Below are 25,968 nucleotides of genomic sequence, written 5' to 3'. Positions count from 1 at the left end.
TTACACATGCTGATTCAGTCAACAAAAGAACCGACATGTTCATTTGAAAGAAACCTTTTATAAAGTTGAAACATTTCTGAACATAAACATTTTAACATTTCAAGACATATACAATTCTTTATATGAAACAGTAAATATCTCTTATTGTGCACACTCTTAAAGTAATTCAGAAAATAAACACTTATCTTTTGCCTGATCTCTTCTGTCGTGGCATTTTAAAACCGTACATCTGTCACTTGAGGCACTTTCTGAATGACGAGGCTTTTGTAGAACAATGTAAAACATGATGCTGAACGACTATAGCGCCCCCGTGAGGCGGCTTTTGAACACAGCTACAGACCTGATGACTTCCTTGCACTGAAGCCTAGCTTACACACTTAAACTGATCAGTTGAGCTTTTTATACAGACATGCTGGCAGTGTGAGGCAGCTACACATGCAGGTTTAAATATATAGTTTTACACTGCAGATTGTTCTCCTGTTGGACCAAAGTGAGTTTGAGGAGAAACTCAAGACTCATAAGTGTTTATATTCAGTCCTAATATTACTAATGTTCCTTGTGTTGCTTTGATGGTTGAATGTAACTTCTGCACTCCATGTGTATTTCTGGATAACTAACGGTCTCTGCTGCCGAAAATGAAAAGATTCGGTCAGGGTACATTCCAGGTTTGACTTAACGTCCAGAGCACGTCAATGGAAATCTTCAGACAAACATCACATGCTCGTGAAGTCTTTTTCTCTGTCACTAACGGTGGAAAGAGCTCTGGGCCATACACCGATTTAACACTGATACGTTTGTTTTTTTCATCCACATATACTGAGAGCTTTGAATGCAAACTTGGTGCAACTCAGTAAGTGATTGTAGGCTTCTCTGTAGATTATAGAAATCAATCATCTTAAACTAAATATGCTCTGTAATAAAGCCACAAACAAGGCCGCTTTTAGCTGCTCCTGAAATGTTTTGGACACTGAATTTTCACAAGACAGGAACAGTTAATGAAAGTGTAAACTAAGTGGTGTCCCACTTTAACCCAGGCAACGCGATGGATTGTGTGTTGAAAAAATGAGGACTTTGAAGGGACTTTTTTTGGAGATGGGGGGGGGGGGGGGGCTTTCAGTCTTATTTCGGCAAATATGTGCACAAACTCGGCCGTGATGGAGGAGCTTGTTTGTCTGAGCAGTGAGTGGAACAGGGACATGATGGCTTGAGTAGGTCAGAGTCGGAGAAATGGTTTAGCTATGGTTCCACTGTGTCATTAGAAGACAGCAGTGGCCAAATGGGTGGGAGTAGTGGGGCGCTCCTCCTGACCATGTGACGTGTCCTTCCCTGAAAGATTAAAAACAGGGAAAATTAAAAAAACAGTTCTGTGGAAACATGAACAGCCTCTGTTTACGGACAAACTCCTCTCACCGTGTTGTTCGTCCCCCTTTTCCTCGCTGTGCTCCTCCCTCTCCTCGGGCATCTCCATCTGACACAAATCCTGCGCATCCCCAACGCTTGACCCCTTTTTAAAAAAAACATTTTATTTCTTTTAACTTACATGATTGATTAACATGAAAATAAACGCACTCACATGACTGCTTTAAGAAGCATTAATCAGATACTTTGATTACCTGTGATTCAGAGAAACGATCTTCATCTGAGTTCCTAAATCCTTCTGGGGCTTCCATGAAGATCTGTAGAGCGTCGGCCTCCTCCTCATCGCTGCAGAGTGACACACCAAAGTAGACTGATACAACAGTGACATGCATTGTGGGGCAAATGTGAAGTCTTTAGTTGCATGCATATGCTGCATCACTGACATACATGGATGTTTCCATCTTTGTATGGAGTTATAGACACATAAACAGTTTTACACCATTTATAAGGTTTCACTTGTTAACAAATCACTACAAATACTTCACACAAAAAAAGTAGAGCATGTTGGCTTTTCAGTCGTGTGACTGCAGTGCTAGAAGAGGGGATTACCATCTTGAAATAATGCATGAAAACTCTTTCAGAATAATGGGAGGTTTTCCTGTTTGAACAGGAAGTTTCATTTTGTTTATTGGTCATGTGAAATGGACATTTGTTTATATGAAATACTTGAAAGGCGCTAACTATTCAGATCTCAACAATGACCACTAACACTGACCTTCTTCCAGAGTAAAAGTTTTCTTCATCCTTTTCTTCTTCTTCCTCCACTTTCTCTTCCTCCATTTTGTTTTGGTTCTCTTCATGTTGCCCCTCATCCTCCTTCTTTTCTCCTTTGTCTTCCTGTTGTTCCTCGTCTTCTTCCTCAAGATCAGAGCAGTTGAGAAAGTCAAAACTTTCAAGGGCTGTCTCGACTTCCAGAGTGAAACTAGAAGAAGTAGGAAAAGAAACCTATGGGGGAAACAAATGCAGTATAAATATCACCGTCAACACATTCAACTTCACAAAAACAAAGGAGTGAATGAAGCTCACCGTCAGAGCGTCCTCCGGTGGTTTTGACTCCTGGACGGACTGATGTGGCTCTCTGTGTTTCTCTGATGCTTCTACCTGGCGTCCCTCTCCTGCTCCAGTGGTGCTGTCCTCTGTTTCTGCTTCAGTCTGTCCAACCTTTACTGACAAATCCTCAGATGCGTCTTTTTCCTCCTCCGCTGAAATACAAACTTGTGGGACGCCACTTTCAGACAAATCCTGTGCTTCTATCAGCGACACAGGAGGTACAGAGGAAACGTCGGGGCACGAGCAGCACAGCTCTGCTGAGGATTCAGAGAGGTCAGCTGATTGGACGGACACTCTATCAGTCACAGTGCAGTCTGGACTATGAGAGCAGGAAGTCTGCAGATGGCCGTTGGGCACCGCGTCTGCCTGAGTGAAAACCTCCCCGGCTTCTGTCTCATCTTCCTCTTGGTTGGATGACAGCGACGGCGTCGACGCGCTGGACTTGTGCGGCGTGAAGGACAGCTGAGTGGGGAGAGTGGTTTGCAGCATGTTGGAGGCCGCCAGCCTCTGAGCGTGGTGAGCCAAGGCTGGACTAGAGGAGTCGTCAGAGGATTCAGAGGAGTTGGACCAGACGGTCCCGTTCTCCATTTCACCCTGTCGCTTCAGCAGAGACTAGACAGGAAACAAGACACAGAGAACAACAATAAGAGTCAATGAGCATGTCTACATACAGCAGGATTTACAGATTCTGTGTACATGTTGGTCATCAAACCAAATCAAGAAAAATAATAATAAAAAAAAATAATGCAGATGATAAATACAACTGACAAACTCAATAATACAGTGGCCCTCAAACTGTGGGTCAGAGAGGAATTGAAAGGGAGGCAACAGAGGCTAAAAATGTGGAACTAAAGTTAAATGATTTGGTGTCATGTGCGACCAATGAGTGGGATATGAAACTTCTTCTGCTTCCAAAAGACGGCATGACAGAAAAAGTTTGAGAACCAGTCAGTCTATTGACAGGAGCTCATTTCTAATTTCAGTGATTTTTTATTGTTATCATTTACCAACTATAAACACAGCAAACATTTGGAGATTCACAAGGACAGATTTTGCTGTGTGCTACGACATAGTATAAACCTAATATATTAGGCAATGTAAGTTTATTATTTTGTGCTCTGGTAACATGTAACTTGCAATATTCTAAACACTAAATAATTATCTTTCTTGGTTTTTATATACAAAAAAAAAAAGAATCACGTGTAACTCAATTCATTCACAGTTGCAACTGACAAAATGTGATTGTTTCTCTTCATTTTGAACATTGAACATAATCAGGCTTTGTCTATTATCTATTGTTCTATTGTTATCTATTGATTGTTTGGTCACTATAAACTTAACTACAGCTACAACGACGTCCCAACACACCGACTGCACAGAGATGAATCTGGGTGTTGTACGGCTGAATTCACAACGCAAGGACGCCGTCCTGTCCGCCATGACATCGTGGAGCGCCTCCACCAGCGAGCGGCTCTGTCTGGACCCGCCTCGAGGCACGCTCTTCAGCGAGGTGAGGAAGAGGAGGGACATATTGGAGCTCTACTCAACCACAATTAAACAGCTACAAGGACCACAGCTGCGTTCACACATGCTGCTGCTGTCACACGTCCCGCTACTGCTATCGTTCATTCTCCTCACATTAGGCACGGCACTCCCACAACCACATGTCCTAACACACAGAGCTCTGTGAATGTCCTCACACACATCAGCGCTACCGCTACACACAAAGCAGTTGGGGAGCAGCTGAAATAGAACAAGCCAATGAAATGACAGTAATAATAGCCATCAGTAAGAGAAAACAGTGTGTATATGTAGTGAAATAAGTAGCAGTTTATGGTGTTACATATCCTTAATACAAACTATAACTTAGTAGTGTAATAGAGCAGGTGGGATGGATTGTTGTTAGTGGAGAATTCTGATCTCTTTTATTGTGACTCACATAAAACACCTGCTCCCGCATAGAGGGCGTGTCAGGAGGGCTCTGATTGGACAGCAGACGTTTGGAAACCGTACTGGTGGAGGATGTCTGGTCGTCCTTATCAAACGGACTGGAAAGAAGCAACAAAGCAAGACAAAGACTGAGAGACAGAACAAAAAAGACAACCTAGATAAACATTTTAAAAGTGTAAAATTACAAAACTAAAAGAGGCCATGAGAGCTCTGAGTACCTCCAGGTGACTTCTAGGTTCAGCTTCACTGTCCCCAGGTCATTGATATCCACAGCGAGCGTCTGGGGAAGTGGGCAGAACAGGTCGAGCATTTCACAGGACACGCTGCCCACCACCACGTGATTGGCCAGGCTCTTCAGCTCCGTCACCTTGAGAACCACAACACGCAAACCTCAGAGAGATGAGGAGAGGCAGAGGCCACGGGAACTCAACAAAACGTGACAACTAGCTACAGCTGGCTTTCTCTGAGAACAGACAGAATATATTTCACTCTAGTTTATTTTGAGTGAATATTGCAGACAGCATCCTGCTGCTGTAAATACCCTCAGTGGGAAAAACCCAGTATGTATCAATGCACATCTGAAAAAAAGTCCACAAGAAATGCACTACTTACTGCAGTTTGAGTTACATTTGCTGTAAACTACCCAGCTGTTTTAGGTAAATATTTGGCCTTTTTAATAATTAAACTATGCATTTGTGATCTGCTTAAAGATTTAAATCTTAAGTAGGAACCAGTGGCCACAAACAGGTTATGAAAGTCAAACATTGTTGGTTTCGGTCTTTTCATGGGGTTTACGATGACAAACAAGCTGATTTCATTACCTTGATTGACAGCAGTTCTGTGACGAGAGGCAGGAAGATGTACTCTTCACTGTCCCATATCTGCCTGTTGCAGACTTCCACGCGGCCTCGTAGCCTCCAGCGTTGCCGCCCATAACGCATTAGGACCTGATGGGGCCAAAAACAGCCGATGTGATGCAGTGACACTCCGCACAATTTGTGTCTACATGCTTGTGTTTGTGTTTCTTACCTCATACTGGTCACCGGCACACAGACGTGCAAAGCCAGCGAGGCCTGAAACATCCGAAAGAAGAAAAATGAGAACTATAAAACTGCATAATAACGCAAAGTTATAAAGGGAAGGAAATAGGAAGTGGTAGAAAGTGACTCACCCTTCATCTTGACATGAAATTCTCCCATCTGGCTTTCTAATTCACTCTCAAGTGAGCACATGTGCTGCAGAGACAGATGGAAGGAAGGATTTTAATAACATAACAGCGATTTGTTAGAACATAAGAACATACAGCGCATAGTCTGATATCTATAACAAAAACAAAGAACCCAGTGTGTTTATGCTGAAACATACAAACATGCTGACATCAGCTCAGTCACTTGCCTCTGTACATTCCCTGTAGCCCTTGTTGGCTTCACTCAGGCTCTCTCTGGCCTCCTTGCTGCCAGTGGCGGAGTTAAAGGCCGCCACCATCTTACTCGCTCCGTCACGCAGTCGGCGCTGTATACAATACGCATCGTACAGCTCCTCAACCTGGACAAGACAATATTGCACAGGTTTCAACAAATCAATGTGATGTCCGATACTCATCAGAAGACAGAATGAAAATGATTATTATCACACATTTACTTTTATGTAGTGTCTTGGTTATTTGATGAAAATGGTCAGATTAAATTATATACAGTATATATATATATATATATATATATATATATATATATATATATATATATATATATATATAATTTATCTAATTATTCCTCATATAAATACACACCTTGCTGAGGTGGAACTCCAGGCGACGCATAAACCTCTCTATAGCCTTCACTTGCTACAAAAGAAAAGATATTCATTATTAAACTTGACAAACTAATGCAGAAAGTGTCTCTTCCACCTTTATACAGTTTCAATGTGCTGCACTTGTGTCTGTATACAACAGGTGTGAATGAAACTCACCTTATCCAACTCATACAAAGACCCCTGCAAAGAAAATAACACATTTAGCATCACAAAGTGTCCAATGAACATCCAGACCAGTACTGAGTGACTGGGTTAATACTGGGGATACTGGTTTGACTACATGAGCTCTCACCAGACGACCGTTCCTCTTGTTCTCTCTGGTCTGCTGGCCCAGACTGTCCAGCTCCAGCTGGTGGACCTGCAAGTACGACCTGACAAACAAAACCCCCATCGCTGTTACTTCTGTATTTTCACACTCAAAAGCAACCATGTCCTGCGTTTTCTGTGATTTTTTTCCACCTGGCAGCCATCCACTGGAATCACTGCTAACAGAGCCTGAGACGTGTTTACTCACTGTAAGCCTCGGCGTAAGGCAGCGTACACTTCATCCAGCCGCTCGGGCTGCGGGGTTTTAGTGGGTGGCAGTTTTGTGGAGCCTGTGAACATCCTGCTTCCTTACAAGGCACGTTTCTCTTGGATAAAACAGTGCTGAGGGAGGGAGAGGAACATGGGATCACTTCTGATAAGACCTTCGTGGTTATTTCAATCAAAGCACATTTAAAAATCAAGGCATCAAGGAAACTGGCAGGACAGAGAGTGAGAAAGAAAGAGTAATGCTCACCTGCTGAGTAAAGAGAGACTGTCACTACTGTAGCATGCTTGGAGAGTTGAGTGCAGCACTGTGGCTTTAACAAACTGATGGACATGTCCTGTAATTACACAAAAAAGGAGACATTATACACAAATAAATGTCCCTCTTCACTTCATACCTCACTGCACCTGAGAGGATTTGTGTTCTTACGCTGTGATTATCAAGGCTTCTGATAAGTACAGAGGTCACTGGAGGAAAGATTGGTGGTGGAAAAAGAGAAGATAGGAACCGTTCTTTCACTTCCTTGGTCTGTTCACATTGTTTTGTCGAAAGTCTGAGACGGTGAACGACATGCATGCAGCAACCACAGTGGCCGCCACTGACAACAGTAAGCAGTACAGTCTGCTTTTGCTTCTCTTCCCCTTCCTTCCCTACTTCTCCACCCCCTCCACATCCAACACCGGAGTACAGGAAGTCTCATGTCTGACTCCACACAGGAAATTCTACACAGAAGTTTGGCTCAAGAATATAAAACTATCCCTCTGCTGTGTGCCAGGGTGTCAACATTTTCCCCCATTCTACTCCAAAATAAGCCATTAAAACGTGTAGATTAGCGGGACGCCACAGTCGGGGGAAACTCTAGGAAGAGAGGGTCGTGCATGAGCTAATCTAGTCACAAAAGAGATTACAGATTTAAACCAAACTAAAGCTGTCAAGCAGGAGCCAAACCCTTATTAACACATGAGATCTGTGAATGAGTCGACACAGGGCAGAGCTACTGGTGGCATCTGCTGCCCATTGTCTTACACCAAACTCAAAACCAGAAGAGAAATTATTATAACAGACGGTATCAAATGCTTTTAACACACAGATTATGGTTTTATATGATCGAAGCCTTGTTAGGGACAACATTGCTGACATTAGAATAAGCTGCATACACCCTGCTGTCTTTCTATGTGCTCCTGCCACACAATGAGGATGTGGGCCTGGGGTGCACCAGGCCGGGGGTCCAGTTAAACCGCTAATCTTAACTGGGAGGATTAACTACAGTTGGTCAGGGGTTAGAAAATGGCAAAGAAAAAGGTGCCATACCAGAGAGCCTTTACGGATTAAACACCCCACCACCCAACTGCATTTTGCAGAACTCAGATCTGCACCCTGAGGTGGGCACAGCCGGCAAAGTGAAAAGTCATCGCGATGATGCACACTGTCTTCCACACTCCCACCCACCCATAAATAGCTCAGCAGACTTCAGTAATACTGATACTTCTGAGTGGCATTTACCTCTCTGTCAGATGTGCTTTTATCCCTTTCCTTACATTAGAGATCATTAACTGGATTAATCCTCTCCTCCCAGCAGAGTGAACAAAGAGGACACTGTTTTCAATCACCTCACAAGACTGGAGTTTTGTTGAAAAAAAGCTTTTGGTTCACTCACATTCACAAGCACACGCAGGCTTGTTCAGCCAGTAGAATAATATACATGCATGGGTGTCTTTTCACAAATGAATCGATCACTGAATTGGGCTGCAACGGATGATTTTTTTCATTAAAACTGATTTTTTTTAATTAGTAAATTGATTTTTTTTGTCTATAAATCGTCACAAAAAAAGTAAAAAGAAGTACATGTCAATAGATATAAAAACTTACAAATATATTATAATTCAGATACAAGTCCGACATTAAATAAGATGTAATGAGTAAATACCTGACCTTTTATAAATTGTAAAATAAATAGTTGACGATTATTTTTTTACTAATGACTAATCAATCAATGTGTCGGCACTACAATCACAATGCATCAGTGAATAATTATGTATTAAAAAGTGTTTTAATCTGACCATTAGAAGAAAATCGTGTATGTGACGTTTACAGATTAGTCATAATCACAACTGGAAGTGATTAGTTTCTAGATGATCCACTAATAGACTAATCATTGGATCAATGATGCGGATATAAACAAGTACGCAGCTCACACCCCGCTACCCCAGTGTTCATCCACACTTTGGGGGTCTGTTTGAGGAGGAAGAGGAGGAGAATGACGCTCAATGGTGTTACAATAAAAACGCAACCAGCTCCAACGTTACTCTAGATTACTGGATTATCCTAACCCGGCAGCAGGCCACTGAGTCGGATCAACACGCTCACCCATTACGGTCGTGCTCTTTAACTTCAAGTAGAACAGCAAAAGGATGGAGCTCAAAAACTAAGCATTTAGGGAAACGGAGTCGAGCCAGATTTTTTTTTTTGTATTCGGCACATATCCCACCCCAGCCCCCTCATCACAGGCCACAAAAAGAAGTCCAGACCAGGACCCCCAACACCCTGCTCCCCCAAAACTGTCCGTCCATTAACTCACAATAAACGCCCAAACCCGCACGGATAGTTATGGATTAAGTCAATCACAGCCAGCTGGCGGGTATATTTTCGATAACATCACAGGAAAGCAACTTCACGTCGGACGGACTCATGTCCATGTAGAGAAGAAGAAAAAGAGCAGCCTTCTTCTTCTGTGACCTTGTCGACAATAAGCAGCAGCCCCCCTACCTCTGTTTCAATGTCCGACAGCCCGGAGAATATGACCGGAGTCTCATTTCCACCGCGATGCTGCCCACAGTTTGCAGAGGTTTACAGTTATTCTGGGCGCTGTCCCTCTCCTCGATTTCGCAGTTTTTTTGTGTCCACAATCAAGCCAGCACGAGCTACCACAGCTACCTTCCGGTTTGAGGTTTTCAATGTAAAAGCTCACCAAGTGAACAGAAATGTGCAGCTGATTTGAAAGCACAAATACGCAGACATGAATGAAATGTCAAGTATGTTGGTGCATATGATCCTAAAATTATTTTGTCATATGGTTTAGGAAATGCCGCAAAATGACAGAACTCAATTTTTTTTTTAACTTAAACTTTATTATAATCGTCATTATACATTAGACATATATATGAAATTGAACCTAATGGCCCAACAACTGAACTCTGAGGTACACCACAAATACAAAATAAATAAATATCATTAAGAGATACAAGCTTTGTTTTGTTAGTCGAGTAAAGTTAAAGTCTCTGAGAATATTTTATTTTGTGAAAAATCCACACCTTCTATTAGACCCTCAGCGTGGACATGGAACAGTTTTGCCAAAACGCCCTTTAACTTGTTTCTCTTAATACTGACTTAATTGTTATGTTTTTGTTACTGTCACACTGTTTCTCCATTTTATAATTTATCTACTGCTATTTTTGTTTACATGACAAACTCACACTTAAATTCGGAAGGCTGATCCGATCGTCTGGTATTGCAAAAATAGTATGATATCTATTCTGTCTGTTCTGGAGGAGGAATCCCCCCACTGTTTCTCTTCCTCTCACCATTTGTTCCCTTAAATAGCAAAAGACAAGAGGTATAAAAAACAGAACCATGTTCCAGTGTCCACCTTCTGGACTCAACAAAGATGAGTAGAGTATATTTGTCAACACAGTATCAAATGACACTGACTAAAAACAAAATATTAGACTATCATGAATGATTGTGAAAAGTATACTGACTAGACAGCCATTGGCTACAGCAGATAGGAATAGTCTATTGGTGTGTTCTAAAGATCCATTTAAAAATATACATCAATTTGTACTCAAATTCTGTTTCTAAATCTGTAGCTTTACTCCCGGTCACGGCTGTTTTCTGTCCTGGCCCCACAGTGGTGGAATGAACTTCCCACTGACGTCAAGACAGCGGAGTCGTTGACCATCTTTCATCAGGCTGAAAACCCACCTCTTCAGGAAGTGCTACCCTGAGCCTTCCACTTAGCACTTATTGTTTTCATACTAGCTTGTTGCACTTATTGTATTCGTATTACTTATAGCACTAACTGTTTTTCTTGTTTCTGCACTGTACTTTGGTTCTGAGTTATGCTCTGCTTCATGCTCTTAGATGCTTGTTTGGTAAAGGAAATGTACTTATGACTTCTGGTGACTAGTAGTTCTTTTGATTACCAATGTTGAATGCACTTATTGTAAGTCGCTTTGGATAAAAGCGTCTGCTAAATGACTGTAATGTAATGTAATGTACTCAGCTGCAAACATCAAAGCTATAAATCTGAAGAAAATGACTTATGTGGAGTGTGTGCGTATTTTTCAGTGTTATCAGGACTGTGACAACAACCCATCTAATCTAACGCAACAATCTATGTAAACATCAAGAGGGAGCCAGCCATAAATCTTTCACCTATGGGACAGTGAGTCAGTTTGCAGACTTGATCTCTGAATGTTCAAATGTTGCTACAAGCCATGTTGAATGTAGATGCAGCATTGATGACAGGTGACCTTTTGCATTGGCTTATATACTCACAGGAGCTTTGCCTAATATAAGACACCCAGAACGGTCTTGCCGGTACAGAGTCACTCTGGACCAAGCTACTATGCCAGGAACCAACCATGTATGTTTTACGTTTTATTTTGAAATGTTGCTCTTGCAAACGGAAATAATGTTCCAGCTAGTTGCTGTGGCAACAAGGATGTCCCTCAGTCTGTCACGGTTTCCTCCGTCGCTGCTCGTGCTTCTCTATCGACGCCACGAAGAATCCAGAGGAAGGAAGGAAAAAAACAGACATGGATTTTCCTAAGAAAAGGAGGGAGACAAAGTGATCCAACTATAGTCATCACCCAAGGGTGGCCCAGTGAAACGTGTGTTCAACTTCAGCAGTTTAATCTATCAGAGGCGGGCAGCGGCGGGGCCGTTAGTCCGAGTTTGACCGGGGAGGGGAGGGTTAAGGAGAGAGGGAGCGAGGGGGCGATGAAGGACAGCATGTGGCGCTTTTTCCTCCAGATTTCCTACCAAACAGGACGTAGCAGCTGACAAAACCAAGAGTGCCGCTATACATCTTCCAGATGAATTAAGTGTCAATTAAATAAATGCCCTGTTGTAGAGAAGTGTAACCACATAACACAGGGATAATACAGCCCTTTTAGTAGTACCGATACCATGTGAACAGTATCATCAGAAACCAATAACTGGAGCTCAATGCAAGTGTGAAGGTACCATGTCTTAAAATAAAGCAGACCTTAAATCTAATATCACATAATTATATCTGTTCTACTGGAGAATAGGAATCCAAAGAAATATTGTGAAGTAAAATGGAATACCAGCGAATATTTAATTGGCCCCAACAGGCTCTTTCTTCTCACATGATGCCACTTCATGTGACAAGTCACATGCAAAGTTGGTCAGTATTTCTATACACTATTGGTACCAGACAGTAAAGTTAAAGCCAAACAGAGCACATCTACATGTATGTATTATGCATGTCTGTAGAAAAGAAAGAGCTGCTAAACGTTTGATTGACTTTACAGTGGATATTTTACAATCCTCAGGTGAAAAGTTTAGTTTACACACAACACCAGTGTGAAAAACAGTCATCCAGACAAGCGGTGTCTTGTTAGTTCATATACATTCTGTCATAGAAAGGAGCGAAGATCTTGATATCAAGTAGTCCATTTAATAAAATAGATCTGCAAGCAAAATACACTGACATTTCTGTGTTAGCACTCAGTTGTTTCTCTGCTTATTTTTGATAAAACTGTTTCTAGCCATAATTTCTCAGGCTTTAACTGTACTTCTAACTCATGTTAACTTCTTTAAAACCAGACTCATTTTAAATCCATGATTGAGCTGAAAAAGCCAAAAAATAAACGCCAACATCTACTTTCTTTTTTAAATTGGTTGTACAGTCACACATCTGTTCTCGTCTGCCACACAGTTATTAAAATGTCATTCAAGCTGCTACGTCGCATTGCAAATGGTACAAAAGGAAAACATCAACCCAAAGTGGAATGGCTACAAAAGGGAGCAAAACAATGTTCATTCCTTGCACTGATCAGCGACAATGTTTAGTACATACGAGTCATCTAAGGGTGTTACAGTAGCAAGAAAGGACCAGAAGATAAGCAGTCTATAAAGCTTTTTAAAACTAGAATTGGCTTAAAACAGGGAATTACTAAAAACACAAAAAAAGAAGAAGCCGAAAAATAAAAAAAAATTACAATTTTCTTATCTTGAAAGTAGCTGTTTAAACAGCAGCATCATCTTCCTGAAAGTTGCCTCCGTTTCTGCAATCTTATGACATTTTTGATTATGTGTCAGGGACTTTCAACGTGGGCCTAAACAAACTTTTTTCCAACACATCAAACCCCAAAAGCTGGTTTTCATCTCCAGACAGAGGTGCACAGAGCTCTTCAGTGAGGATAGTGAATATTGCCTGGAATTACAGCCAAAAAAGTAATGCAAAGTCCACATTATGGGTGCGACTGCTATCTACTTACAACTTTTACCCACACAGGTGTATAAACAAGAAAAACAATAGGGCTTCAACAGAGGAAGAGGTTTACCCAGATCTTTATAAAAATGACATGCACCCAGACTAGATTTAAGAAGAGTCGGTCCACCGTGTTAAAACGTATTTCATGGACTAGAACATAGAAATGTACTCCGTCAGAAGAGATTTTGTAATGTATATAATCTTAGAGGTTTTCTACCACATAACAGCTAGGAGGCTAAAGACACTGCTGTCAATTACAGCCACCCTAAACTCAAATGTACTGAAATGCATCCATTTTTGGAAGTAAATCCATAATAATCCAACTCTCATCAATACGCGATGACAAAGCAAATCTTAAATTACAACAGTGATGTGCAGGATGCAAATGTTTGTAATCCTAAATGACAAGAATTAAAAACGAAGATGTGATCATGGGTCTAGGTGTGTAGGTTCGACTCTCACATCCATCACCGGTCCATCATGCTGAGGATCATCTCGGGGGTGAGGTCTCCGTTGGGCGGGGCCTCAGACAGCTGCAGCTCTGGGGCCACCCCCTCTTCTGGGGGCAACTCCTCCAGCTGGATGGTGGACTTCCCTCCACCAACCACCACCTCCTCTACGGCCCCTTCGTTGCCATCCTCCTGGTCATCTTGATCGGCTCCAACCTCCTTCTTCACAATGATGTCGTCCACCTCTCCAGTGGCCTCGTCCTCCACGCGGATGATAGCAGCCACTGTTAAGAGTTTCAGGTCAGACTCTGGTTCTATAAGCCATGAATATGCTTTTAACATATAAAGAGAGATGAGGGGGATTTTGTGATCAGACTTACAGTCCATTACCAGCCATCGAGTCTCACTCTGTGTGGCTCAAAAACACCCAAGGGCATTGTAGTCCTTACACTTACTGTCTGGTTTGCTCTTCGGGGGCCGTCCACGTTTCCTCTTGACCGGTGGCTCCACAGGGGCCGGGATAGGGACGACTGGGGGGTCCTGTTCCACCTCAAGCTCACTTAGCTCCTCTTCCTCCTCTGCCTCATCCAGTTCATCTTCTACAGATCAAAGCAAAGGCAGACATAAATTAAATCTAAAGAAAGCTGATTTGAATAGAACCACCACCACAATATAGGATGAACTGTGTCCTGGTCGGGCTTCAATTTTCGTGGTTCTGTACAATCTTCAGCAACAAAATCTGTAGGGCTGCAGCTATCAATTATTTTAGTAAAAAGGGTATTCCAGCGATTAATTACATTTTACAGCCAGGTTAAATGATAAATGGCCTCCATTGACCCATTTTGAACAAATTTCATTGCATATTCTGAAGTAAAATCGGGGGATCGGTACACAAAATAGGATATTTGCTACACATACCGGTGTCACCCTCGTCCCTCCTGGCCTGCATCTTCCTCTTCCGGCCCCGACGAGCCTTTTTGGGTGCAGGAGTTCCATTTTCTTCTTCTTCAATTTCGCCCGTGCAGTTCTCGGTGTGACGCAGCATGGTGTTCTGTGGAGCACGCGCACGCACACGCACACGCACGCGCACACACACACACACACACACACACATTACAACTCATTCCCATACTGTAAGAGGCAGCTACACATGTTCTCTATTACTCAGTCCTACCCTGCGGGTGAACGTCTTGCTGCATTTGCTACAGACGAAGGCCGTGGGCACAAAGTTGGGATCGTGGTAGCGCTTGAAGTGCATGTCCAGAAGCTGCTTCTGCCTGAAGGTTTTCTCACACTGGCTGCAGGCAAACGGCTTCTCCCCAGTGTGTGTACGCTTGTGCATTACCATGTGGCGTTCCTATGAAGCAACAGGTCAGATATAAAGTAATTTAGCATGAAAACAAATTAATACCATAATCATAGTCACACACACACACACACACACACACACACACACACACACACACACACACACACACACACACACACACACACACACACACACACACACACACACACACACACACACCTGTCTGCAGCAGTAGTCACACTGTTCACACTTGAAGCGTTTCTCATTCTTGTGGGTCTTCTGGTGTTGGATGAGAGCGTAACGCTCATGAAATACAGCGTCACAGTAACGACACTTCTTTCCCTTCTCAAGAAATGAGTGCTGCTTCCTCAAGTGAACACCTGGAATAGAAAACAAGACATGAAAATCTGCCTTCCTAATCTGTTCGATAACATTTAGTTTTACGTTAAAGGAATGGCAACACATAACTAACCCAGGTCGCTCTTGCGTGCGATGACGGTATCACAGTGTGGGCAGTGAAACTTGGCCACGTTCTCTGTGTGTTTCTGCAGAATATGCATCTTCATGGTGCCGCTCTGTGTGAAACGGGCATGGCAGATGTAGCACTCGTACGGCTTTTCACCTGCACCAAAAAGGGGAGAAAAAGTTAGTTAGTGAGGTACTCTTCTTAAACTGGGAGTAACCCTTCTTTCGGCCAACAGATGGTGCAAGTAAGTTACCTGAATGTGTCCTCATGTGTCTCTTCAGCTTGTAAGTGTCTCTGCTGGCATAGCTGCAAAGACTGCACTGGAAGGGTCGCTCCCCAGTGTGAGAGCGAATGTGCCTCTTCAACTTACTCACCTAAAAACAAGTGACAGAAAAATGAAAGTAAAAGCTTATCCCTGGGAGTAATTTAAAGATTAGATGAGTACTTAACACAGAACAACATGTGGTCACGTACCTCAACGCTGCAATAGTCACACATGGAGCACTTGAAGGGCTTCTCGTGTGTGTGTTTGTAGCGACGATGACGCACCAACTCACCACTGGTCACAAATGCCATGTCACAGTCCTGGCACTTATGTGGCCGAGTGCCTAAAGAAAAAGGAGGAAGTGAGGCCGCCATTTATTATTGAAAATATTTAAAAGTAACATGACATGAAAGAAGAACAAAGAAGCATGGATGAAAAGTAAAAGGAACTTTTTGAGTGCTAATGTAATGAGAGAAATAACAAAATTCAAGTTATCGTTTTCTGCATTACCTGTGTGTGTATTGAGGTGGTTTCTCAGCAGTGTGACAGTTCGAAATGCCCGTCCACACAAGTGACATTTATGTGGCCTCTCGTCTGTGTGGCTCTTCATGTGTCTGTCCAGGTTGGAGCGCCTAGGACAGGTGTAGCTACACAACTCACACTGGAAAGTCTTCTTTACACCTGGACACAACATTTTAGGATTATAAAAGAGGAACATCACACATCCAAACTGCAATCTAACATGTCTTTTCAGCATCATGTTGAGATATTTATAGAAATTGTATCAAAGGCCAACCTTTTTTCTTGATCTTGGTGGGCTTCGGTGGCTTCATGTTGCCCACAACCTTCTCAGCATTCACTTCAGACAGCAGCCCCTCCTGCTGCTCTTCTTCAAAGTCGTACACAGAGACATCCATGTCACGATTGCCCTCTCCGTAGCGCAGGCGGCTCTTCTTTCCCTTCTTCCCTCTACTTCGTATACCGCTAATGGGCTGGTAGTCTGGGTCCTTGGTCCATTCTGGGTCTTCTTGTAGGGGCACAGTGGTTTCTACTTCTGCTGCCTCCTCTTCCTCCTCCTCCTCTCCCCTCGCCTCTTGAAGCTCCTCGTGGACTGCTTGCAGCTCCTCTTGCTCTACAGTCTCTACCTCACCATTGGCACCCACTTTCACGACCTAAAAGAAAATATTACACATGTAACGTATTGTGACCAGACTCTTTTACAACAATAGTAGCCCAAAGTTTCAGGACATAACTTAAGCCATTTCTCACCTGGAAGCCCTCTGGCAAGGGAAGAGTGTGACAGATAACCGGCTCTGCATCCTTGTTAGCTCCTGATGCATCAACATATGTGGCCTGGAGCCCCTGAACAGTGGCTGCTGTGACCGGTACCTGCACCAGCTGAAGCTGACCCAGACTTAACGCAGCTCCTGCCTGCTCCTCCATATTCACCACCTACATAGAGGAACAAAAAGACATTTCACAACCTGGCCAGTAACTGATAATGAACTTTATCGCTTAAGCGGTATTCTATACCAACCTGCAGCGTGATGATCTGCCCCTCATCTCCACCAGTAACAGTCACCGTGCCGCCGCCCTCCAGCACCTCCGTCTTCATCTGCAGCAGAGTCGGATCGAGAGCATCCATCACCATCATCTCCATGTTATCGGCCACTTCCCCCTGTGCGGCCATGACGGCCCCTTGGATCAAAGCATCTCCACTCTCTGACAGGACCTTTCCATCAGCAGCCTGCGTGGTCTCCATGGAAACAGCCTCTCCCTCCATGGCAACTGAGCCAAGTAACACCCTTAATAAGGACGACGTAGAAACAAAAGTTTGAAATAAACTACACGGTGAAATCATTCAAATGTAACTGCATTTCTCTGTATCTGTATTTGGGTGTTAGTAGTACCAGAGATGGGTATTTTTAAAAACTCAAAAAGCATTTACTGTCTGCGTTGCATACAGAGTATTCCCCTTTTTAACCACACAATATAAAACACTCAAAAAGTCCTTGTGATATGGATCGCCAAGTCCTAAATATACCTGTCCGCATATGTAGGGGCCTGAAAGTCAGCAATTGCTTGTAATGACAGAAAATGCATTACATTTAAATGTAGTTTTAGGTGTTGTATAATGTACCTGATTGCTGGAAAGGGGGGGGGGGGTGTTGCTCTGTGCTAGAGAAATTGTGTCTCTAGCACAGAGCATTAATCCATTTATTCTCGCTGCTCGCGTACAAGTCAGACAAAAAGTAGTAGCTGGAGCTTTGAGTACAACTCAAGTGACTGAAGTGTTGTGAAGAAACAAACGGTGTGGGTTTATTATGTGTGCGGTTACGTTAAACTTTTGAGAAGTGTCCGTGTAGCGTGACGTCTTCCTGTGTTTATTAGACAGTGATAACGATCGATCAATCAATCGATACTTCGGGGTCACGCGTTCCGACTGTTTCAAGAACGTTTAAAATGACTTTTTAACACCTCATTGGATAGTTCACAGTGGAATAATCGTGCATTGTTAAAGATAGAAACTATTCAAACATGAACTCGTGTTAGTTAACTCGGGAGGCGCGAGGAAACAGGAAACAAAGGGCACGATAAGATGGACGTCAGGCCTGAACTAACTTAAAACAGAAATACTGGGAAATACAAACCATCCCCGTGCGAATACCCCAAAATAGCAGCCCAAAAGCACCAAACCGCTCAACCGAGACACGGAGTTACAGTTTATAGACAGATTTAGTGCGTTTTGGACAACGATAGAGGGAGACAAACACCCCCCGCCAACCGCCCGGTCGGTAAGCCCTACCGTGACACCTAGAGGCCGACGACGGCTCCTACAAAAACGTTTCCGTGTTTGAAGGAAAAGCAACGGCTTCACTTACTCCCAACTGCTTCTTTCCCCCGTTATATTCAGTTGGATGGTCGGTGCATGCGGTTGTTCCCTTCAATCCCGTCGTAAACGTCCGTACGTGCTGAGCGCGCGGACTATTAGTTTTCTCCCGCTTAGGAAGAGTGGGCCTAACACAAAATGGCGGCCCTTAAGAGCTAACCGCGGCTGCGCGAGCACAGCGCCCGAGGGAGTAAAGGGGCGTGGTCGAGCTGTGGCTGAGGGTGATAGGCGCCAGATTTGAATTCAAGCGTGGGAGTGGCGTCCTGGAAATATGACGACGAGGATTATCGATAAACCTGAGGGATTATTGATTAGTTTTCTGGCAGATCACTATTGCCCCGGGCTTGTCTTCTAGACTGCAGTCAATTTGTAGTCGCTTTTAAATCGAAATTGAAAAGTAATTTTGTGAATTAAAGCAATTCACAAAATCTGTCACAAGAGGGCAGTATGGATGTTGTAGGTGTAGGGCGGGCCTCATGACACACAAACATGATTGTGTGCACCGTCCTCAGTGACTTTTATCATTGTGTCATACCGTAGATTGAAGCTGACAGTTTTACATGCAAGTAATCACCTGAATTTGAGATGTTGTGTTGTCACCCGAAAAATAAAACTGATACAGGCTAAAATCCTAATGTCACCATTGGCAGATTACACTGCTGGTAGAGAACAATGAGATGCTCAGCTCTCCTACTTTCGGTTGTGCATTTTTAACAGTTTTTCTTGGTACTTCCTGCCCCCAGATGTGCTGTCTGGTAAATGTAGTAGGTTACAGATTGTTAGTTACCCTGTTCAAAATGTACTAAGGAATGTAACTATTTTAATAACATCATCAATGTTGTGTAACATATTACATTTGATTACTTATTTTCCATAGACCATAATTTGTGTGTGGGTGGGAATATTGCAATAACCTACTGCCTACTACTTCTAGGTCTGTTACATCTGCAATCTGCACCCTATAGCACTAAAATAGCTGATGCCATATTACTCTGCATGGAAAACCTGACGTGATCAAAAGTGGAAAACAAGTTATTTCTGGGTTGTTGAGTAAGAGTTAACCTCTCAGAAAGGGAACAGCACTTACAGAAACAGAGAAAAGAAATATGATCCCCACAGAGAAATTGTACAGATTTGGCCATAAATCAAAGTTGAATCATAAAAAATATTTTTCTTATCTGTGTAAATTATTATACATTTGAACCAAAGAGTTTCAAACTGGGAATTGAGTTGCCTTGTTTGAATATAAAATAGTCAAACAATTCCCATGAAACTCCCTTCATACCTTAGGGAGGTTAGTAGTAAGATTACGATTTTTGTGCTTATGGGTGTGTGCTGTTTTATTTTATGGTTTCTGAGCTAATTTTACAGCTCATTATCAAGGTAACAAATCCTCTCTGGTCTACTTATTTTCTCTATTACTGGTGAGACGTTTCTTTTTGAATTACAGCATTTATTTTCCGCATATAGAATAAATTATTAATTTGTTACAAAACCTAACAGAACATTTTGTTCATTTCAGATATTTCCATTGCAGTATACACACATGTGTATGTGGGAAGGATGCAGGGTTGTAAACATGTCTGTGTGGTCACTCTATTCCTCCATCTCTTGGCCTCTTCTTCTTTTATCACCATCTTTTTTCTCATGGTTTTCCTCTTGGAGGGGAGGGGGCCGAGAAAGGAAAGATTCTGATGTCAGATGTGTCAGTCTAGCCAGCCTGGCCCCTCCCACCTCAGTGGAGGCATTACATACTGCTGCTGCTCCAGCTCTTAGCAACCGTGCCTCAGCAACAGAGCCACGGAAACAGAGCTCCAAGGCAACAGCGTGCCGTGTCTCCCCAATGGAGCTGCCATTGGGCGGACCAGCGCTCAGGCACTATACCCAGAGCAGACCGAGACCTCACCGACAAAAACTGAACTATCGTCCCAACAGACCGCAGGTACGGTGAAGGAGGATGAGAGAGGTCTTTGTAAAGATGGAGTGTGAGGGAAAAGGTGGTGTGTGTGTGTGTGTGTGTGTGTGTGTGTGTGTGTGTGTGTGTGTGTGTGTGTGTGTGTGTGTGTGGAGAGAGAAAATGGAAGGGAGGGAGAGAGGAAAGATGTAATAGGGTACAGAGGGGAGAGGCAGGGGGAAGGGAAGGATGGAGGGGGGGGTGTAAAAGATGCTTGGTCCCTGCTTGAATAAGGGAGTCCCATTGTACCGGTCACCGGCTGTTTGATGAACACACACTTGGCATTTTCTGTTTGTAAGAGCGTGATGACAATGTACGAGAGCAGGCGGTAAAAAAGCTAATGCTTTTTTAATTTGGTAATAGAATTGTATCAAAATGTGTGTGATCATCTGCCATTTTCCACTGAGCTGATCCTGTTGTCACAGAGCTGTCCGGCTGTAGACACACAGTCACTCCCTTGGAACCAATGGCCAGGGAGACTAAATTCAAGCAATTCCCCAGACAGGATATCATGTAACAGTGACTTCTGCTAAATTTGTGTTCTGCAGTCAACCTCCTGTTTTTTATTGCTACTTGTGGCCACGGATGTTAATATGATCAGGAGGATGCAAAACTGTATAGCTGCAGTTTTGATATCACATTACCTACATTGGCAAAATGAGTTATCTTGCTTTCATTCTGCATGTGAAATCCAGTGACGCCCCCCCAATTGTACGTTACTGAGCAACTGATTCCCAGGAGACTGGTTTGTAGCATAGATGAAAGATTCAAACCAAAATACACCTATAGAGGCAGAAGAAATACAGAGTGTGTGGGTTTTTCAAAAGGTGAGGGTTATGTAATGTAAAGTTTGTTTGATCTTTGGAGTGAAATGTTATTTTCTGTGTATGTGTGTGGTAATTAGGAGACAATAATTGAGAGTGACAATGAAGTCCTTGAGCTCATGGGGAGAGTGGATGAAGGAGTTGAAGAGTTCTTCACCAAGAGAGTACTTCCTACTGATACACCGTGAGTATCAACAGCTGCCCAATTTGCCTCTTTATAGTTCCTTGATATTTAGCCAACCTAGACTTTAACTGCTTTGATACACTAGAATTGAATGTACACAGTATTGATTTGATATACAGTATATGATCCTTAATATAGGGAAAAGCAAGATGAGGAATCTATCACAGTGCACGAAGTGGCCCCTGCCAGCTCTGTCCCCTGTCCACCCCCAACAAAAACCCTCAGGAGGAAGCTCGGTGACTTCTTTACACTCAAAAAGAAACGAGGTCTGAAATCAGAAACAAGCCAGGAGGGGCGATCCAAAAAGACCTCCATCGCCGATCTCATTCGCCCGCTCAGGGAGGTCACCAGAGCTGAGAAAGAAAAGGATAAGGACCGAGTCAAGGAACAGGACAAGGAAAATGAAAAGGAGAAAGCGAAAGAACATCCCAGTGCTGTGACTGGAGAGTTGGCCATTCAGGAGACACCTGGTGCTCAGCTGAGGGGTGAAGTGGTGCCTCCCCGTCGAGCTCTCAGAGAGGGGAAGTCCCAGTCTCTCATTTTGCTGTCTGGATCAGCAGCTGCAGGGACTACTAATGCCAGAAATACTTCAAAGGTGGGTGCTAGTAGAGTTAAAGTCATACATACATTCAGATCAGTAGATTTGTTTTGAAAAGCACTCACTCAATGTTGCTCATTTCAGAAACAGCTCGAAGGCCAACATAGCTTTGAACAGAAACTCCATCTCATGCTTCAACGTATTGGAGTTTCCAAAGCCCAGCCAGGAGAGACACAGGTGTGTGAATGTGTACGTCTACATTTACAGATGTATACTGTACGAGTGTGCAAAAGTGTTTAAATGTTTATTTTATTTTTGTAGAATCAGGAGGGAGAGATGAAAAAAGCAGAGTCCGAAGGTATGTCCCTTTATCTATTTGATGTTTAATATGATTAACTCCTCTCTGCTCCAGCTTAGCGTTAATGAATCAGAATTAATCTTTGAAGTTGAAGGATTTGTATCAAAAGGAGAGACTTTTTAACACGGATCATTACTCCATTAAATATATTTAATATCTCTTTGGGCTGATAAGACTGCTCTCCATCCGATATAGTGACATAACAATGAACTAATTATTCTGGTAAATGATCATTGTGTCTTAGGTACTATCATTGACAGCAAACCTGAGCCACCACCTACTTTCACAAAACCTCGAACGATGTCTGCATCCTCAGGTAGAGCACAAACACTGACTGACTCTCTCATACAGTATGTGTATGACAGGCTAAATAATTTGCACATTCACATTTTTTTTCTGTAGATACAAGGCATCAAATTCGCCCAAGCGTGTCAGCACACGAGTCAGCCGGGAAACCCGCTTTGCTTCCAAAGCCTGTTATCAAACCAGGTCCACCCCGCTCAACATCTGGCCGCAACACACCTGAGAATGAGTTAGCCCAAATACAGGAAGGAGAGACAACCACACCCACTAAACTGAGTCCAACTGCAGCTCCATCTACCCCTGCTGCTCCTGCACTCACTGCTACCACCACTCCTACTGTACCGACAATCTCAAACTCAGTCCCTGACTCAACTGGTTTTACAAGTACTGTACCTCCCTCTGACACAGATATATGCACCGACTCTGTTAACCCCACTGCAGTAGCTACAACACCTACCAATGTTACAGAGCCCGACAGCGAACCTTCTATCCTTGAAGCTAATGCTACTACCCCTGAACTACCCACCTCCACCTTTCCGACAACCCTTACAAGCACTACTACACCCACAGAGCCCCCCGCCACTGTTTCAGTTACTTCTGCTTCCTCTGAGTCCATCACTCCAAGCCTCTCTGTCACTTCCAACCCAACAACAATAACTACGCCTTCCATTACCACCTCGGAAACTGTTTCTGCTCCCAGCAATGGAAGCTCAGTTTCCACAACATCAACAAATCTGTCAACTAAATCGACTTTCCCAGAGCCAAATGGCATTCTCTCTGTCAATGCCACTCCTGCTGCTGGTGGTGATGCAGCTATTTCTGTCATCACCACAGCTTCTTCACCCTCCACCAGCATATCAGAGATGCCCCCAAGCGTGTCTGCCACCATCACTTCAGTCACTGAAGCTTGTGAGGATCCCACTTCAGTCACCTCCACTAGCTCTGTAACTTTAGTTTCATCAGTCACTAAAACAACATCTCCACCTCCTAACTCAAGTCATGACATTACAACTGCAGTTTCACCCGTCGCCTCCATTACCTCCTCCTCCGCCCTGATCTCTTCTGCCCTTCCTCCCACCATCTCCACCACCATTACAAGCCCAACATCCACCGACAGCATGAACTCTATCTCTACTTCCACTGTTACTCACCCAGCCCCCCATAGCCCTGCTGAAATCTCTGTTCCCTCCACTTCTTCCAGTGAAACAAACTCCACAGACACCCCCTCCACCGCCACCAGTTTAAACCATGCAGATACCACTTCCACTACCAGTTCAGCTACCGCTGCTGCAATTTGTTCCCCACTCATGACTGACTCAGACCCACCTTACACTTACGACGTCAGCACTACCCTCACACCAACTATTGATAACTCAAGTGCTACTACTCACCATTTGACCAGTCCAGCCCCCTCCAATGATAATCCCGGTCAAGATTTGCAGACATCTCCTGAAGAAAGAGCCAGTGTAGAGCCAGCAGAAATGGGCACAGGTAAGTTTTAAGTTCTGTGAGTATGTCTTGAATGTAAATCTCTGCTTTAACATGTGTGTAGATGTATGTTGAATGCTGTTTTTTTTTTGCGATTTTCAGCAGATGAGAAGCTTGAGAAGGTTAAAAAAAACAAAAAAACTGAGATGGATGAGAGCAAGAAAGCCGTCGGCGGTGGGAAGAAGAGCAAGAATGAAAACGAGAAACCAGCTCTCACTTCCAACAGTGAAGTTATGATTAAAGAAGTGCAGGAAGAAAGTGTGAAACCCGAAGAAGACACATTGAAATCAGAAGTGGGAATGGCTGAACCTGCATCAGGGAAAGATGGTGAGCTGTGCAGGAACAAGGGGGCGATAGAAGGTCAAAAACAAGGAGAGGGTGAGGAGTAACTCAAAAATAAAGAAATTGCTAAACATGGGACCAACTACTGTGACAGGGGCAGGAGAGGCCACAGTAAAGGGTAAAGGGGAGGGGGAGACGATCCATGGCACTTCCTACAGGGACCACCACATCACAGCAGCACACCACAAAGGGTGGGCCACTGGACCAAAGAACTGAGATCCCCTTGGTGTGATGTAATCAACAAATCCAGCAGTGTCTTTGTCCTTTTTTAACTTATGTTTGAATTTTTTGCATTGCACGTATCATTATGTACCATAAGACAACTACTGTGGTAAAATACACCATGTTTACGATAGATGGATAAGAGACATAGTTATGAATATTAAATGGATATTGAAGTAACTGACCCTTTGTTTTTTTATGAGTTAATATATTATTTCTAACAAATGATTGTATTATGACAAGAAAATCTTGAATCAAGGTACACTTGCTAGCTATTTCAGAAGCCCATGGTATTCCTCGGTTGCCATAGCTCAGTTGTTATCACAGTTGGTTATGTCATTGTCTCTGTTCAATAATGATGTTTGGTGCCAGAACAGCCTGCGCAAACTCCATCAGCTAAGGAGGACCATACAAGACCTTGAGTGAAGGTTTTTGTCAAACTACTGCTCCAAAAGTTAAGAATGAACTTTCATGCAGAAATTAATTTAAGCCTTCTGGATTTAAAATGTTAATACACATACATCTATCATATGACATATATTTGTAATGGACCAGGCAGAATATATATAACATAATTAGAAATCACAGGCTACACAACTGAGGAAGTATAGCACTCGAGGTTAAACTGTATTTCTTCATTTCATTTTTATGCTGGTACTGTAAAACAATTGTAAGGCAGTTTTCAAATTAATTCTAAAGTCATATTTTGTTTTACTTTACAGCACTACTGTATATTATGTACGCACACAGCAGAGCTTACTTAACTAAATTCTGAAATGGAGGTCACATTTTAATCCAAACCATGTATCAGCAATGCAAATACTTCCAAAAAGTTACAATACATTTCTTGTGTCTAATATTGCCTATGAAGACAGCTGGCCAAAGCCTGTAGAACAGAATGTAATGAAGGGGATCCTCCTGTCACAATGGCTGGAGGAGTAATAAAGTATTTTGGCCCTCATTCACAAAATGTTTCTTAAATTTAACTTGTGTTTTTGACCAAAATGTCTATTGAAAAAAAAAATAGTGTGGAAATCATAATAATGTTCTACCTCTTGATCTTGCACAAATGCTTAGGTGTAGCTGAGCA

General features: G+C 43.0%; 3 protein-coding genes across 6 annotated transcripts; 1 reads left to right on the top strand and 2 right to left on the bottom strand.

The window, feature by feature from the left end:
- Positions 1 to 42: 42 nt before the first annotated feature.
- On the bottom strand, positions 43 to 9,673 carry LOC137887363 (rho family-interacting cell polarization regulator 1-like). The gene is made up of 17 exons (XM_068730288.1): positions 9,530 to 9,673; positions 7,013 to 7,100; positions 6,746 to 6,879; positions 6,524 to 6,602; positions 6,388 to 6,411; positions 6,209 to 6,262; positions 5,815 to 5,964; positions 5,591 to 5,654; positions 5,449 to 5,492; positions 5,241 to 5,366; positions 4,638 to 4,786; positions 4,409 to 4,517; positions 2,446 to 3,081; positions 2,135 to 2,364; positions 1,614 to 1,704; positions 1,411 to 1,504; positions 43 to 1,326 (listed from the first exon to the last, which is right to left on the bottom strand). The coding sequence occupies exons 3-17, from the start codon at positions 6,835 to 6,837 to the stop codon at positions 1,256 to 1,258; spliced, it is 2,013 nt and encodes a 670-aa protein (XP_068586389.1). The 5' UTR covers positions 6,838 to 6,879; positions 7,013 to 7,100; positions 9,530 to 9,673; the 3' UTR covers positions 43 to 1,255.
- A 2,778-nt stretch (positions 9,674 to 12,451) lies between these two features.
- Positions 12,452 to 18,803, bottom strand: LOC137887511 (transcriptional repressor CTCF-like). Of its 3 annotated transcripts, none has more exons than XM_068730571.1 (13): positions 18,658 to 18,803; positions 17,313 to 17,580; positions 17,045 to 17,227; positions 16,572 to 16,947; positions 16,286 to 16,456; positions 15,985 to 16,118; positions 15,764 to 15,884; positions 15,517 to 15,666; positions 15,264 to 15,424; positions 14,910 to 15,092; positions 14,654 to 14,786; positions 14,185 to 14,334; positions 12,452 to 14,019 (listed from the first exon to the last, which is right to left on the bottom strand). In XM_068730571.1, exons 2-13 carry the CDS (start codon positions 17,556 to 17,558, stop codon positions 13,754 to 13,756), a joined length of 2,274 nt encoding a protein of 757 aa, XP_068586672.1. In that variant the 5' UTR covers positions 17,559 to 17,580; positions 18,658 to 18,803; the 3' UTR covers positions 12,452 to 13,753. The 3 variants fall into 3 exon arrangements, with proteins under 3 accessions (XP_068586672.1, XP_068586674.1, XP_068586673.1); XM_068730573.1 differs by having other exon boundaries at positions 14,191 to 14,334; XM_068730572.1 differs by lacking the exon at positions 18,658 to 18,803 and adding an exon at positions 18,427 to 18,539.
- A 1,633-nt stretch (positions 18,804 to 20,436) lies between these two features.
- LOC137887921 (uncharacterized) lies at positions 20,437 to 25,065 on the top strand. Of its 2 annotated transcripts, none has more exons than XM_068731172.1 (8): positions 20,437 to 20,607; positions 21,524 to 21,627; positions 21,766 to 22,222; positions 22,310 to 22,402; positions 22,487 to 22,523; positions 22,768 to 22,839; positions 22,926 to 24,317; positions 24,420 to 25,065. In XM_068731172.1, exons 1-8 carry the CDS (start codon positions 20,509 to 20,511, stop codon positions 24,701 to 24,703), a joined length of 2,538 nt encoding a protein of 845 aa, XP_068587273.1. In that variant the 5' UTR covers positions 20,437 to 20,508; the 3' UTR covers positions 24,704 to 25,065. The 2 variants fall into 2 exon arrangements, with proteins under 2 accessions (XP_068587273.1, XP_068587272.1); XM_068731171.1 differs by having other exon boundaries at positions 24,417 to 25,064.
- Positions 25,066 to 25,968: the final 903 nt, after the last annotated feature.

The sequence above is a fragment of the Cebidichthys violaceus genome, unplaced genomic scaffold (assembly GCF_023349555.1).
Source record: "Cebidichthys violaceus isolate CVI_PGR_0920_01 unplaced genomic scaffold, fCebVio1.0.p SCAF_5, whole genome shotgun sequence".
Classification (NCBI taxonomy): Eukaryota; Metazoa; Chordata; class Actinopteri; order Perciformes; family Stichaeidae; genus Cebidichthys; species Cebidichthys violaceus.
This window is presented reverse-complemented; position numbering and strand designations above follow the sequence as displayed.

Coding starts and splice junctions, on each gene's coding strand:
- LOC137887363 (XM_068730288.1), bottom strand. CDS start 6,837: ATGTTCACAGGCTCCACAAAACTGCCACCCACTAAAACCCCGCAGCCC. Junction 6,263..6,387: donor CTTTGTATGAGTTGGATAAG/GTGAGTTTCATT, acceptor TTTCTTTTGTAG/CAAGTGAAGGCTATAGAGAG. Junction 5,965..6,208: donor TGGAGTTCCACCTCAGCAAG/GTGTGTATTTAT, acceptor TGTCTTGTCCAG/GTTGAGGAGCTGTACGATGC.
- LOC137887511 (XM_068730571.1), bottom strand. CDS start 17,558: ATGGAGGGAGAGGCTGTTTCCATGGAGACCACGCAGGCTGCTGATGGA. Junction 15,425..15,516: donor CGCACGCAAGAGCGACCTGG/GTTAGTTATGTG, acceptor TTTCTATTCCAG/GTGTTCACTTGAGGAAGCAG. Junction 14,335..14,653: donor GAGGGACGAGGGTGACACCG/GTATGTGTAGCA, acceptor TTTGATCTGTAG/AAGATGAACTGGATGAGGCA.
- LOC137887921 (XM_068731171.1), top strand. CDS start 20,509: ATGGAGCTGCCATTGGGCGGACCAGCGCTCAGGCACTATACCCAGAGC. Junction 22,524..22,767: donor GAAAAAAGCAGAGTCCGAAG/GTATGTCCCTTT, acceptor ATTGTGTCTTAG/GTACTATCATTGACAGCAAA. Junction 22,840..22,925: donor AACGATGTCTGCATCCTCAG/GTAGAGCACAAA, acceptor TTTTTTCTGTAG/ATACAAGGCATCAAATTCGC.